Genomic DNA, 15,963 nt, shown 5'->3' with positions numbered 1-15,963 from the left:
TTATATTACTTTTAAAAATACAGATAACAATGTATACTCATACAAATCTCACAATTACAAATCCAAAAATGCTATATACTATGAATGTTCAACATATATGACGCTACAATCTTTCTTAATCTTAGGTTTGGGCCTTAAATCTCTGTATCTGTTCCGCGATCATTTCTAATTTCACCTTTTTTTCCTTCACCTTACAAGTGAGTGCTATATAGAAAGTCCATTAGTTCACAGCCGGGGATCGAACCTACGACCCCACGGATGTGAGTCGCACACTGAAGCCACTAGACCAACATATTAAGAATTTTCATGTATATGACTTTTAATAATAATTCTGGCTGATTCGTCCTTTAAGAATAAAAAATGTGAATTTAGATGACATTTTGTATGAGAAAATTACGTTTTGTTTTCATGTATGAACTTATTAATCCAAAAGCAGATTGAAAACATTTCTCAACCTCATTGGAATCACTTTATCTTAGACTGCGTTTTCCGCGTTCAATATTTACTCAATTAATTGAGACCCAAGAAAATTTAATCCGCTACGAAAAGTTCTCAGCAATTTCGGCCAAATTCTCAGCGTAATATATATCTTAAAGAGGAAATAATGTCAGTCTTGTTGCTTAATCAAATCTCGTTTGGTTCGACTGTGAGGGGAATTTCATTCGGGGAATTAACATTTCACTATATTCACTGGAGTTTTGAGATTTCCACGTGATTCTCGCGTTTGCGGGATTTCGGCGGTGTCATGCGTTATTAAAGTTTAAGACGCATCTGAGGAAATTAAATGTATTTTTGTGGTGTGTTATATTTTAATTTTAAAAATGTACTATATCAAAACAAGCGTGCAGTAGTGGCCGATTGTATAAAGTCCGAATCTATTTTATTTATTTATTAAGTTTACCACATCATTCATAGTACTAAATTTGCGGCATATTTAACATAATCTTCCATCTAAAATGTATGTCAATTGAATAAACATAAGTGTTACAAAAATAAAATTAAAAACCAACCAAAGCCAAATGGGCTTCGACGCTATAAGCATTTTGTCGGTAAATCGAGAGACGTTATACGGTATATTATCTTTGGTTAGGTGGAAAAGGTATGTTTAGATTGACGAGAAGGGCTGATAACTTTCTGTATAAAATACATGGAAAGATATGTAGAAATAAGTCAAATTTACGGGACTAAGTAGAATTCCCTAAAACTATTCTTAAAAGGCCAGCAACCGTATCTGGCATTGAAAGTTACCATGAGCAGTGGTATCACTTAACATCAGGTGACCTTTCTGCCCGTTTGCACCCTGTTCTATGCACCATCCAAATAATATGTTTAGAAAAAATTAAAAAAAAAATACAAATGAATGTTATGTCTATTTTTAACGAGCGGGACGTTTTTTAGTGGGTGCGTTGGCCTTTATGGGTGGGGTACGCTCGAATAGGGTTTTAAAATTAGGGTTCTACCCTAAATTGCATTGGCTAGCTTCGAGTATTGTACTAATCTCATTTCCTTTTACAGCTGAGAAAACACCCCCCGGATTCCCGTCGATAGCACCCCCGTCAACCACCCTGGTGGTGGAAGTTGGTCACATCGCAACACTGCCCTGTCAGGCGACAGGAACCCCGCCCCCGAAAGTGCGGTGGCTCTTCAACTCGCTACCTCTGGACGTCGCTTCGAATCCCAGATATGGCATCTTAAATGATAACATGCATGGTAAGTCATAGTATAAAACAACTTCTTATCCAGTACACTCTTAACAGAGCGGTCGTGATAGCTATGTAGTATTGCTTGTTGACTATTAGAGCCTATTAGAAGTCATTCTTCTGCATTGATTGAGTGAACCTATATAAACAAATATATTATGTTAAATGTTCAAAATAGAAGCCTAAACCCTATTACTTATTAAGAAATGAATGAAACGTTATTGTGGTGGTTTTACTGCTGGATTTTAAAGGCAGGCAACGCACGTGTAACTTGCGTTGCAATAGCCCCTGGGGGACGGTTAGCACTCTATTCAAAGGCACGTAGCGATTACCTCAGTCCCTTAAAAAATCGTGGCTTATGTACGAACGAATTATTTATCAATAATAGGGCTCCCTGATCATAGGAGATTTCTTTGAGTAATAGATAAAGATCACAAGGAATCGAATGGAGAAATAAGAATCTTAATCCCTACTTTGTATTAAATATTTTAAAGCTTTTAATGTTCCATCCTCATTCGCGGAAACCAATCTTAACCAAGTTTCCGCTCAGAAAGTTTCCTTTCCGAAACATGAGTTATCCCTGTGAACACTAGTTGAGACAGTTACGAGAAATATTATCAAATCTAAGCGAATCACGTCTGAGAGAAACGGACAAAGTTAATAAAGACATTGGGGTCCGAAGACGTCATCCCGATACTTTATTAAATCCCGCCCAACCTTGGGATCTTATTGAAAGCCATGGGAAACGACTGGCTAAATTGTATTTGCTTGATACGGATACCCGCAAAGTACTTTAAGATAAAATATACGTAGTAGATGCATATAGAGACCAAAAATCTTAGATATTTTGGGAATTGCAATTGATGAGTAAAATACTAAATTTTCAAATCAAAAGTTTATTTTAACTAGACGTGTTTTAACCGACTTTAAACTGAAGGAAGATTTCAATGCGATGTGTTTTCTGTGTGTTCAAGTGTTCAAGACTAGATAATTGAAGTATAAAGTATTACGGTTTTACATTTTACGAATTATTTTATTTATTTATATACATTCTAAAACAATGTGTATCAACATTTTAACACACTTACACACACACATACACATCAATAACACTAGAACTTATGCAGTATATCAAAGGAAAAAACATAAGAAACGACCACAAAATAAACAAAATTAAAACAAAAACAAATTATGAATAATGATTAATAACTAAAACTAAAAGATAAAAATAACAGTAATAAACAAACAAAATTAAAACTTTAACTAAATTGTAGACACATTCATTTAATGGTTAATTTAAAAACAAATTTGTAACAATTCCCTCAACTGAAGCTTCGACATTCATTACAATAATATTTTAGTCAAAAAAGTAACAACTGAATCAAAGATAAAGACATACATTTCTGGCACCGACTTCCATAATTAGACTGATTTAACTTTCGTTTGTTTAACTTTCATACTGCATAGATAAATTTAATGCTCTTGGCAATACAATATTCATCAATACGAATAAGAAATATTGTATTTATTAAATTTAAATGCATTTCGGTTGAAAAAAAAATTGGCCTCTGAAATTTCTGTTTCCTAAGATTCGTATCTTAGAAGAATGCTGTTATTCAATACATTATATACATAAACATTAATATTATACAAACCGTTCTTTTATAACAAAAAAATGATTTGTTATGGAAACTGGTAATAAGACCCATTATGACTATGGTATAGTATTTTTAGTACTATAAATTAGTAATTATTCCGGCGATCATATCAGGAATCTTGGCAACCGCCCTTCGTTCGTGAATTTCACCATCGTTATTGCCGACTATCTATTAAAATAGTAAATCTTTCTAATGAATTCTATAATTAGAATAAAGTCTTTTTATACCTAATTGACGAGGCTTAAGATTATGAAAAATTAATTTTTATTCAAACGACACCTTCCCAAAAAGATTAATAAGTCTTTTTATAAGCGATTTCGTCACGTCTTTTGACTGGAACGTTGGTTCCAGATTAATTACATTTAATTAGTAAAGCGATGAACCGTTAAAAACCTTATTTAATTATCAAGGGAAAGTTTTGTAAGCGAAGTTTAACTTTTCATGTTTTAAATGTTATTTAATGTTTTTTTCAGTTATGTCAAGTATTAGATATATATAAAAAGTTCTCTATTGAATGGTTTTACAAGCTATTAATCGCTGGGGCAAGTGGTTTGGGCTTTCAATATACGTGCGTTCGAATCACGTCTGTGCATAATGAATTTTTCTATGTGCGAATTTAATACTTGCTCCTATGGTGACTTTTGCATGGCACAGAATTGATTCAGAGAAGCGTATGCCATCAATTGCAAAAACCTTAAAAGGCCGGCAACGCACACGCGAGCCTTCTGTCATCGAGAGTGTCCATGGGCGGCGGTATCACTTAACATCAGGTGAGCCTCTTGCCCGTTTGCCCCCTGTTCTATAAAAAAAACGTCTTTTAAGTGTGAGGGTGTGCAATAATTAAATCAATTACCATCTTAAATTCGTAATAAATTCGTTTGACATATTCAAAAGGGCATTAAAGATACATATAAGAATGACTATTAGACTTACACTGGGACGGTTGATGGCGATTTGTATCTCGTTCGTATAATTAAGTTTCTCATGTAAACAAAATACATTTTTTTGTAATGAGAAATAAAGTTCTATAAGCATTACTACCCAACGAACACATTTTGCCCATATACCCAACACACCAATTTAACAGTACATACTCGAATATATAATGTACAATTATTCTGTTGCAAGTAATAATTAAAATAAAAAGATATTCCATTTCGCTAGTGCTTTATTTAAATTCAAAGTTCCATAGCCAAAGTTTGTGTGACGCAGTGAGATGACAAAATGTTAATTACGCCAATTTTGCGGGTCGCCTGCTCTCCATCGGATATACGATTTTCATTATGAGATGCGGTTTCATTGAATTTTAGATCGTAAATTGAATTAAGTTTCTCTACTTCTTGTTGGTATTTGTGCTGTTTTGGTTTGAGTTTTGTGTGATGATTACTTTTTATATAGTTATTGCCCTATTCGTTCCTGTGCTACGTTTTTGAAGTTGTGAAGTAATATAGTACATAAATAAGTTATTAAATATTTATTATCTAAATATATAAAACAAAGCCGTGTTACACCACTTATGACTCAAGATCGCCCGGACCAATTTTAATTATCTCTTTTTTGTGGATTCTTTCCGCTCCGAATATCAGAATAAGCTATAAAATGTTGGATAAGTTATCGAATAACAATAAATAAATTAATAAATTTTACGAATTTATTACAATAGGTTGCAACCTAAAAAAAGTTATGTAAGACCATATAATATATTATAAGAAACTCACATAGGGTATGTGTTTGTGTTTGACACTGTGTGTATGTGTTAGAAGTTATGTATCAATCAGTTGTCTTGGCACTTAATACATTGATAAATTAAGCAGAAAATTATTTAGAGGAGAGGATTAGAAGAGGTAATAATAATTATTAATAATGCTGTGAATACGCTATTACTATCGATGATATTTTTTGACGTTTTATTTAAAAAAGTAATTCTGCGTGAGAATTTCGTCGTATGTCGTGCGATTCCTGGCTATGTACTAATAGAGTTTTAATGTGTGCCATCAATTTTAAATGTTTTGCCTATACACAGTTTTTGGGTAACTAGTTGTTTTAAGATCTATTAAACAACTGAAGTTGCGATTAAAAATATAATTATTTCAACAACATATTGGAAATTTTAAACGTCTTAATTGTAGCGAAATTAATTTTAATGCACTTCAAAAGTGGAAGATTTAAATTGAGTTAAACCAAGTCGTGGACTTGGCTGACTCTTTTTAAGCTCATTAATTTAAATTTATTCCGACAGATGATTATTTTCTTGTCGCTTTCATAGTCGAAGGTGCTGATGACTTTTAGTCCATTGTTTATTTTGCAAATAGTTTTGCGTAATATTATATAGAACTCCGGTTTTCTTTAAGAGGCAGAATACGATATTCCACCCATATCATCACGACGTCCACCGTTCCACGACTGCGCGTTTTTCTAGGCAGTTTTTGCTGCGCACCACCACTTTGTGGAACCAGCTGCCCACTGAAGTATTACCGAACCAATTCGACTTAGGGTCCTTCAAGAAAAGAGCGTATCAATTCTTAAAAGGCCGGCAACGCACTCGCGAGCCCACTGGCTTGAGTGTCCATGGGCGGCGGTATCACTTAACATCAGGTTAACCTCCTGACCGTTTGCCCCCTGTTCTATAAAAAAAGACTTATATAGTTATTACACTTCAAAATACGCTTGACTAAAATAAATCAATACAAAGATAAAACGTCTATGTTTATGTTCCCTTTGGAGTAGAGACTCTTGGGCGGTTGGGTTCAAGTGCACAGACGCTAATTAAAGATTTACGATTAAGTTGATAGATAGATAGTACGGGCGATCCCAGTTCTGGTGCTTTCCTCGCACGAATAAATATCCCAATACAGCGAGGAAATGCTTCCAACGTTAAAGGTACACTGCCTCAAGGACCAAACTTTTTTTTTTTTATTCATTTTATTTAGTTTTATTATTACTATGGGTAAGAAAATTGTTGTTATATAATATCGCCACCATTTTATGTTTGAATAATCACGTAATCTTAAAGATTTTTTTCCATTTAATTTGTAAAGTTTTGAGCACTAAACTTACATACATATTAAAGCAAATCAAAATCAAAAATCAATTATTCATATAGGTAACATAATGTACACTTATGACCGTCAAAAAAAGAGATATACAATAAATGCTTCTAATTTTAAATTTTCTGCCAGTTCTCTAATCAAGGGCGTAGAACGGAAGATAGGAACTGGAAATAAACTCTCCGCCACTCTTTTTATATATTAAAGATATAAGTGGTTAAGCGCGCGTGACCTTTAGCTCTTATGCGTGCGTTCCAAACCCGGTTGTACAAAATAAATACTAGCCGATAAGGCGAAAGAAATTATTGTGAGATTGCTCACAAATTAGTGATGTAAGATTAAAGCCTGATAAAAAAACACGAAAGAAGGAAAATTTGTACGATTAGAGAGCCTCTTGTTTAAGTAAATTTTTCTATTATGTTAGGTATTAATTTCACCGTGTAAATTATTTAAATTTTTATTTCTCTTAATTCCGGTCGTGTTCACGACGCGTATAAAGATAATATTTTCATAGGCTTCATGTAGTTTGAAATAACATTATAGTATATTTAAATAGGTGAATGTGTTTTTAGAAACTGTAGTGTAAAATTCTTATTTCTATTAAATGTTTCATGAATAATATAATGTTATTCTCATAATATTTATATTTAAAAAAACATCTCTTGTCTATAGAAGACCCTAAAACAATAAGTATTTAATTTAATAAAATTCACAAATTTAACAAAGAAAGAGGAAAAAAATTGTTTACTTGAAACAGATGATAATAGTGTATTGTGTGTATTGTCACAATCGGCATTGATCGGTAGCTCTCATTATTTTCAATCTTAATACATATATATAAATCTCCTATCACGCTCCTATCGCGATGGACTCCTAAACTACTTAACCGATTTTAAATTAAATTGGGACACCGTAAGCAGTCTGGTCCAACTTAAGAGATAGGATAGCTTAGATCTTTAAGTATAGTCGTAATTTTATTTTATTGCAAATTATTTGTTTGTATTTGATACAATTCTAAGAGATGGCGATTTGTTAAAAGTACCTTTGACATAAGTTCTCCTACCGTTTCCCTTGAATAGTTTACTACCATGCAATATAATAAAAACCTTAGCCACAGCAACGCTTGGCCGAGTCTGCTAGTTTATTATATATTTTTATATTAGTGTAAATATGGTAATATAAATAATCCTATATTTAAGCTTCCTTTACATTTTTTTCTTAGCTTTTATTCTGATAAATTATTGCCTCATAAAATTACTACATGATTGTATAAAGAGATAGTTAGGCTTAAAAAGTCGTTGCAATATATCAAGAGAGAGAAATACAGCCTTCGTAACATGGGCGTAATAACTTTTATATGAAATTATTATTTTATCGGCCGTTCTTGCGGGCGTGTGTAAATTAGAAGTGATACAGACAGGTTTTATGATGCTTTGTAAATTTAATAAGTTTGAAATACATTTTTGTATTAGAATTTGTGTTTACAACAAGATTTTTTTTAGACTTTAATTTCTTTATTTAAATTATTAATTTAGTTAATATTTTTCGGACATTTTAACTGAAAAGCTTTGTGGGTATGTACTACGTATGTATGTTATGGTTTTGTTCTAAAGTTGGGATTATTACATCTATTTAATAAATTTAATATTGAAACTTACGGTTCAGAGGTCAGATGGACTGAAAGTATAATATAGGAATAAGTTATAAAATTTAAACCCATGTTTAGACATTTATTTAGAACTTCGAGGCTAACCTCGATAGTAAATGTAGACGGCATTTTTATTATTGACATTTGATTTGGATTGTATTTTAAGGTACGAATTATAGTCCATTGAAATGTTACAATTTGAAGGCCAAACTGAACATTATTTAGAGGACACAATTGAATGAGGAAGATAAACAGCAGAACGTTCTGATATAATTTCTTGATAAAGTCTAAAAGAAAAAATTATTTAAAAAGTAGGATTTTTTAATTTTTACTTATAACTTTTCGAATTTTGGATATATGATAAAAAGTAACATAGACATAATTGTAGGCACGACAATTTGCTACAAAATGTGTCTTTGCAAATTTTATGTACGATGGATAGATTAGGAGATATAGCTAAAAACGTATTTTCACCCCTTTTTCCAAGATGGCGGCTTGGGCGCCAACTCCACAAACTTGAAGTTAAACTTATATTGACCCCTCTACGTGTCGCATAAATATAATTGCGTCCTCTAACAAATGTTCACCAAATGTAACATTGAATTCCAGTAAATGTCATCAATGATTTTAAAATTCGAATCATTATCTACTTGACAGTAAGGGTTAGTTAAATTCAATATTAAAGAAATATATACACGAAAGTGTATATGTGCATATCGTAAATAAACAAACTCCCGCTGGGTCTGCGCTATGATTGCGAAGTACGGGTCGAGATTACGATTCATTTACATACAAATATGAACTCCAAGTTTGAATGGGACAAGTGTGGTGTTTTAACAAAAACCTCTTAATACGAACAACAATGACGCAGGTTTAACCGGATGATTAAGGGACACGCCATGCCGCCTCCAGTCATGCAAAACATATTTAAAACTTGAAGTTTCTAAACGTAGATAGGAAAAGAATACAGTTGCGAAAAATAATATAGCTTGTGTCGCTTGATATCGCTATAATTGGTAAATCACAGGGAAGCGATGTTTTTTAAATTTATTGGTTATTGACGTTGAGTGTACATCGTGTTCCCTTTATGAATAAATTTAGTTGGATGCTATTGTTTATTAATCCAGCTGATTTTTATTCTAAACTCACCACATTCAAACTCAATATAATGGAAAATTAAATTCCAAAAGCTCGTTAAATAATTAAGATAATACGTGTAAACGCAAGCTTAAGCTTATTTTTTACGGACAATTCACGCGAAATTTTTTCGAGTGATAACACATCGTGTCGCAGAAAGCCAGGCATAAACGAAGCTTTAAAAGCTAAAGATGACGTAGAAAAAATGAGGATTCACTCGAATATGTCAAACACTGTCCGAAATCCTAAGCTTCGGTAATCAAATAAAAGTATGCGGCTACGTGTTGGGACCGCGGTATTACGTCAACCGGCTCCCAAGTTTTGCACATTTCATTTTATTGTATTCATGCGTGAAACGAAACGTTGTTTGTGTTTCGAGTTCTTTTATTGAGTTGGTTTTGTTTGATAATTTGTATTCATAAGCGAATGTGGTCTAAGGATATGAACACTTTGTCGCTTTAATTGTGACTTTATGAACGCAAAGAAAAAATTGAATAATTACTTCAACTTTTAATACTAATAAACCGCTTATAACCTATAAAAGGTCTGTATACGAATGTATCGGGATATATTTAATATTTAAGCCACAAAAGCTAATTTTCTAGATATTATAAATAGGTATATACTTAAAGTTTTATTGTATTTACTTAATTTAATTACTTTATTGTAACCTTATAAATATATATAATCTATAAAATAATGTAATATATTTTCTACATTTAATGTTCGTTATTAATATTAGTAGGGAGGTAGTTTATGTTTAGACAAGGTGGAATTTTTGTCTATAAATGGACATAAGACATAAGAAATAGTCAACACAGTAAGGCACAAAACAAAAACGAATCGGCTCCATTTTGAATTAATTGCGTTAAGACGAGGATTTGTATCCCTTTTACTAATACAATCTCCAAATCAATACACAAGGCTGACACATGTTTCTCTGAAATACACATTACGCGTTATTACACGATATCTCTAATTTGTTCACCACATATTTTTGGGTTTCATTACATAAGACTTAATTGATTGCCTGGAAGAGATCGTTCGAATGCGATAAAGTCGCCATTTACTCTTCTTTTCATTTAACTATGTTTTTTATATTGTAATGTAACGAAGCGTTAATAAATAAAATAAAATAAATAAATATTAAAAGAAACAATAATAAAAAAATAACAAATAATACAAGGATAAAACGCAAATTTTATGACATTTCATCTTAATATATGAAGTCAATAAAGTCTAAGTGAAGCAAAGTACTCAAATACCTACGCGAGAGAGCATCATCATGTTATCATTTTTCGTACAAAACTGTGTAATTCGGTCCATTATCGAAGTAAGCATTCAAAAGAGGCTGGCATCTTTACGCTTCGTTATTCCGCTCCCGAGATTCTCAAGTACTATTATGGTGTCTCAAATAGTGTGAATCTTATGACTATGAGTGTGAATGTTAGTGACTAGTAACGATGAGGTGAACGTAACTTATGTACTGACCAACAATATTGAGTTTCCTGCCAGTTTGTTCCCCGTTATATTGAAAAAAAAATAACTGATGAAACTTTTGTTAACTCCCGTTAAAACCTCTAACTATTGCAAGATATAAACAAAATATAATTTCCCTTGTATTGTATTAAAAAAAGATGTTCATCCCACGAGAAACTCGCCCTAATATTTGACTTTCATCTCAATGAAACGGGCAGAAGCATAAGAGACAGCGGGCGGGCGTAATTAAAAGAAAAATAAGCGCTATTCATAAACGTCCAAGAGAATAGCCGCCCTGTGGCATTATAGCAGCCAGCCGGCGTGACCCGCCGCCCCCCTCTCGTAATTGCGTAACTTAACCGCCAAGGTGTAATTCCCCGCAATGCCAGGGGCCTTAGTTGAATGGTCAAAGAAGCTTTATCACCGTGGCCCGTTTAATCTAGCTCTGAGACGCGGGCAGGGGTACCCCCTTTACGGGGTTTACTTTACGCCGACATGGTTGATTAAGTGGACGCGCTGATCTTAACGGAGACACTTATGAGCCAGCAGCGGTGTAATTAATGGCACGAATGATTATTGCTCGCTGTGATTTATGTGGGTGGTGCAATGCTATCATGACACCCTTAGAGCTCACTAAGAAGCAGAGGCTTTCTTTATAGGGATATTTTTACTATTGGTAGTTCTCAAAATAAAATATAAGTCTTAGTAGCAACAATTTAAATTAGTTGTTATATTAATAATGTATGAAAAAACCTGTTTAAAAAAGTATGCGTAGGAAAAATGATGTTTCGGTAGTAAATATTTTTCGAATTTCAAAGAAGTAAGAGAGGACACCAGAAACTTAGGAAGAAGGAATAAAAGGGATAACGGGGCAGAATAGGGAAATTGTCGCGAGAAATATTTAAGTCGAAGAATTTGGAGGAGGCCGTCACTTCGTTTTTTTTAATATTTTTTTTTTGTTATTGTAAAAATTGTACGAGGGTAATAGTTTGTCTATATATATAGTAAGTTCATTTAACATTTGCGCGAACGGTGAAGGACATAATGAGGAAACCGGCTTGCCTTAAACCCTAAAAGTGTGACAGTGTGTATTAAGCATAGGAGGCTGTCTATATCTACTTGTCTATTGTATATTGACAAATAATCATGAAATAAATGCAGTAATCTGACGTACTTAAAGGTTGTAGCTACACTGTTTTATTTTATGAAAAGCATGTGGTTGCTTCATTAATGGTGGCTTCATGGTGTCAGTTTATTAACGCGTCAAAACGAGCGAGTTTTATAACTCGGATTTATACTAATACACATACATACATTTCAACAGTTTTTGTAATGTTTAATTTCATATGAATTTAGGAACTCGGATCTACTACTATATACTTGGATTTCCTAGATACAATTTTAAATGAAAATAACTTTGATTGCATGACCTCTAGCTTGGAAGCAACCAGCAACCCGCCCTCTGGCGTATGTAAAATAGGTTGGTGAAATGAAAATAATCCGTAATCCTATTCACAATTTCAAAATGTATAAAGTATCGAATGTACAAAACGCTTTGTTGAATTAACAGATGCAACATACCATGATTGTTGTTTCAAATTGCAGTTGGCTTTTAACTTGCAATTGAATTTTAGTGTTCAGAGCAGGTACAGTCGCGTCTGTCAAACAGAAACTCAGACATTCTCGAGGTGTCGAAAATGCTGTTTGTCGGACATTAATACAATGATAGCGTAGGGTTGGCAATACTTTTTAATACAACGCGGTCAGTTAATAAGCCCTGATTATTGGTATATGGGTTAGAGAAAGCTTGTTTTTTCTCAAGCAAGCTCACCAGATGTTAAATGATGATCGTCTCAATGCCATGGCTTGCGATTACGTTGCCGGCCTTATACGAATTAGTTAAAGCCCATCTATTTCATTGTTAGACAAATTTAAAATGCGCCTTATTATTGGTTACTTTGTTTCGTGAAACAGAGTTTAATGCAATGTAATAAAAATGCTTTGAATATTGTTTTGCGAACACTCTTTCTATAAATAGAAATTCACTTTTTTCCGTAATATATATGTATGTATGTGTAGAAAATCATACTGTGGTAGCCAATTTTAGTATGTTATCTCATTCATATGACCCAAAAAATAGAATAGCAACACTAATTTTATTTGTCTTCATGACAATCTTTCTAATGTAAAAATTGTAATTATCAAAGGTCCGGTGCCAGCCCTAACATTGGATTCAACGTAATTACATTTCCTCTCTTCACATTGTTTACTAGTTTTTTCTCTTTGACACTTTTTCGAGGGAAACTTTCGAGTTTGTAGCGAGTTTTCGGACACGTACGTCGCATCGATAAATGAATACTAAATCGAGTGTAGCGGATCGATTTGAAATTCGACCCGGTTCATGTTTTTATCTACTCTAAACGGTTATTGATACTAAAAGACTTTGAGCGTGGTGTGGGGATTTGAATAGTAAAAGTAACCATCTTCCACTATCCTATACTGACTGAAATAAATATTTATGCATATTTATATATAAATTTATTAATGATGAAATGTTACATTTCATCATGGCGCGGCAATGGAATCAAGGAATTCCGTAACGAAAATAAAAACCTAACACACGATGACGTAACACAGCCGGTGCGCGTTAGAGTGAGACAGACTATATAGGGGTGTTAGTCTGATAGAGTTGTAGAGTAATATATTGAATTAATATCAAAGAAACAAATGCTGTATAAGTAAAAAAATAATAAATCTTTATGATTATTTATTTATTTTTGCGCGGCTGTTCCCGAGTGCTACATGTTTTTTTTTACGATTACTATGGAGATTGAGAAAATTATAAATACTGTACATTTGTGTGTTGCAAATAGATATAATACAATGTTATGTTTTATCAAAATGAATTCGAACCAGGCACAATAATTTGATAGTGGAAATAATACGCGATGCTCCATTATTTAAATGAAGGTGAAATGCAGTAATGTCTACCGTTATGCCTTTCATGACTATGATAAGCTTGAATCACGCAATATCCAAGGCTTTTTATTGAATATTTGAAGCAATTAAAATTTGAACCTTGAACACAACAAAAAAATTATATTAAACATGTTTGTACCTCACAATCAGAAGCGTCCAGAGATTAACTCTTTTTGTATTCTTTGGATATTTTCAACCAGTCGGTATCCGCAATCATCGGCCTCTTAAACTGTGTGTATCAATTAATATGACATTTTTAGTATAATCATAATTATACTATATTTCACTGTAACTGCATAAAACTCTCTCTGTTGCTTTATTTTGTGCACTATGTATGTAAGTTTTTGTGAGAAAAATAAATGTTATTTTTATTATTGTATATTCGCCATACAATCTACATATCTTTATATTTAAATTGTTAACAGGGACGCTGCAAATAGTGAAGAGTGAGGAGGAAGATCAGGGCAAATACGAGTGCGTGGCGGAGAATTCCATCGGCACTGAGTTCTCGAAACCAACTTCGTTGTATGTAAAAGGTAAGAAACATCTGTATTAAATGTAAAAATTTTAATAGGCGGGTAAACATAGCGAGTAGCCTCGCGAGGCATTTGCCGCGCGGTTAGTGTGGACGTGTCATGGACGAGGCAAGTGCCACCAAGCCATCGAGTCTAGCCGATACTCGATGGCTCGGGCGCTTGGTTTTTGATTTGCTTAAAGGCAAGTTTGCCGCGCGTACTACGGAGGCTCGGGCCTAACGCGCGCGGCAAATGCCTCGCGAAGAAACTTATCGAGCATCTGTGTGGACTGTGGACTCGCCTTATTACAATTATCTATTGGAAATAGAGGAGGGATGACGGATTAAAATAAATTTGTTTATATATAGCCCACAAAGTTCAATTCGCCTTAATATTACTTTTTTACTTAGCCTACCTTTTTAGTAGCTACATACCAACATTTGGAACATTTTGCTATGCTACACATAGAGACCGATCGCTTTGGAGGAATATAAACCTAAATTCTAAATAAAAAAATATTTTTTTTAATTTTTTACTTCATGAAAACTTCTCCAGAGTTCGAGGAATAAATAAAAAATACTCGAATTGGTCCAGATGTTTTCGCGTATTGCGCTTAGCAACATTTTCGATTTAATGTTATTCATATAAATGATTATAAATATACGAAACCACGGTATTAAAAATTATAAGGCAAGCGTTATGTAACTAATTAAAAAGTTTGAGATTTAACGTCAAGACTAATAATATCAGTACTACAACTTTGATCTTTAACCTTTTAAACTGTTTTCTAAACTAAAATATTAATTTTCATATATACTTGATATAAAACTTATACAGCTAAGGCTAAAAGTTTTAATAGCGAATCCAAATTTATTGGGTTTCATAAAACATTTGCATATCATCAGTGTTGGCCATAGTGGCTTCAGCGTGCGATTCTCATACATGGTCGTAGATTCCCGGCTGTGCGCCAATTTAGTTTCTTTCTATGTGCGCATTTAACATTTGCTCGAACGGTGAAGGAAAACATCGTGAGGAAACCGACATGTCTTAGACACAAAAAGTCGACGACGTGTGTCAGGCGCACTGGAGGCTCAACGACTTGCCTATTAGATTTTTAAAAAATGATCATGAAACAGATTCAGACATCTGGGGCCAAGACCTAAAGAGGTTGTAGCGCCACTGATTTTTTTTTATTTTTTTTATTGCGTCTCTCAAGAGACCACAATTGCTGAATTCATTAATGGAATAAAATGGAATTAACTGACGAACTTATTACAAAGTTGGATACAAAAGTTTTTCGCTAAAATGCTATTCATTTACAACTGTTACAGTGTTTTAATAGGAAAAAACTAAGCATTTTAAATAAAATAGTGTCCCAAAGTCCGTGATTTCGTCGGATAGTTTAATTAAAATTAAACAAGTCTCAACAGGTTGGCAGGAAAATAAACCTTTGTTCGCAGTAATTTGTTACAATTCTTTTCGTCCCCGCCGGACTCTTTTGTTTTACTTTTTGTAAGATTAAACCTTGTTTGATAGACGTTCAGGATTTTTCAGCTAAATGTCCACTTGAATCTTAATTCGTTTGTTGCTTTAATTAACGTTTTTGTTTATTCAATTCTTTGAATATTTAGCCTCGCATCTCAATGGAGCGTGGAACATTTTTGCACCTTGCAACATTGTTGTTTTTATTCTTAGCTACGACGGTAATCCCATACTTATATTGTGTACTTACTGAATCAATGCATAGGAACGCAGAAACAGATGTCTGATTCTATGATTACCATAGTTTGTTTTTAAGAG

General features: G+C 33.3%; 1 protein-coding gene across 5 annotated transcripts in view; it reads left to right on the top strand.

Moving 5' to 3' along the window:
- LOC111003069 (tyrosine-protein phosphatase Lar) overlaps positions 1 to 15,963 on the top strand; it is a 324,877-nt gene that overhangs the window by 279,837 nt on the left and 29,077 nt on the right. For all 5 annotated transcript variants that reach the window (XM_045628054.1, XM_045628051.1, XM_045628053.1 and 2 more), the window contains 2 exons: positions 1,516 to 1,710; positions 14,074 to 14,184. In XM_045628054.1, the coding sequence (XP_045484010.1) occupies positions 1,516 to 1,710; positions 14,074 to 14,184 (306 nt within the window). The remainder of the gene's footprint in view (positions 1 to 1,515; positions 1,711 to 14,073; positions 14,185 to 15,963) is intronic.

The sequence above is a fragment of the Pieris rapae genome, chromosome 4 (assembly GCF_905147795.1).
Source record: "Pieris rapae chromosome 4, ilPieRapa1.1, whole genome shotgun sequence".
Taxonomy (NCBI): Eukaryota; Metazoa; Arthropoda; class Insecta; order Lepidoptera; family Pieridae; genus Pieris; species Pieris rapae.
The sequence above is the reverse complement of the archived record's forward strand: the minus strand, read 5'-3'. Positions and strand labels throughout refer to the sequence as shown.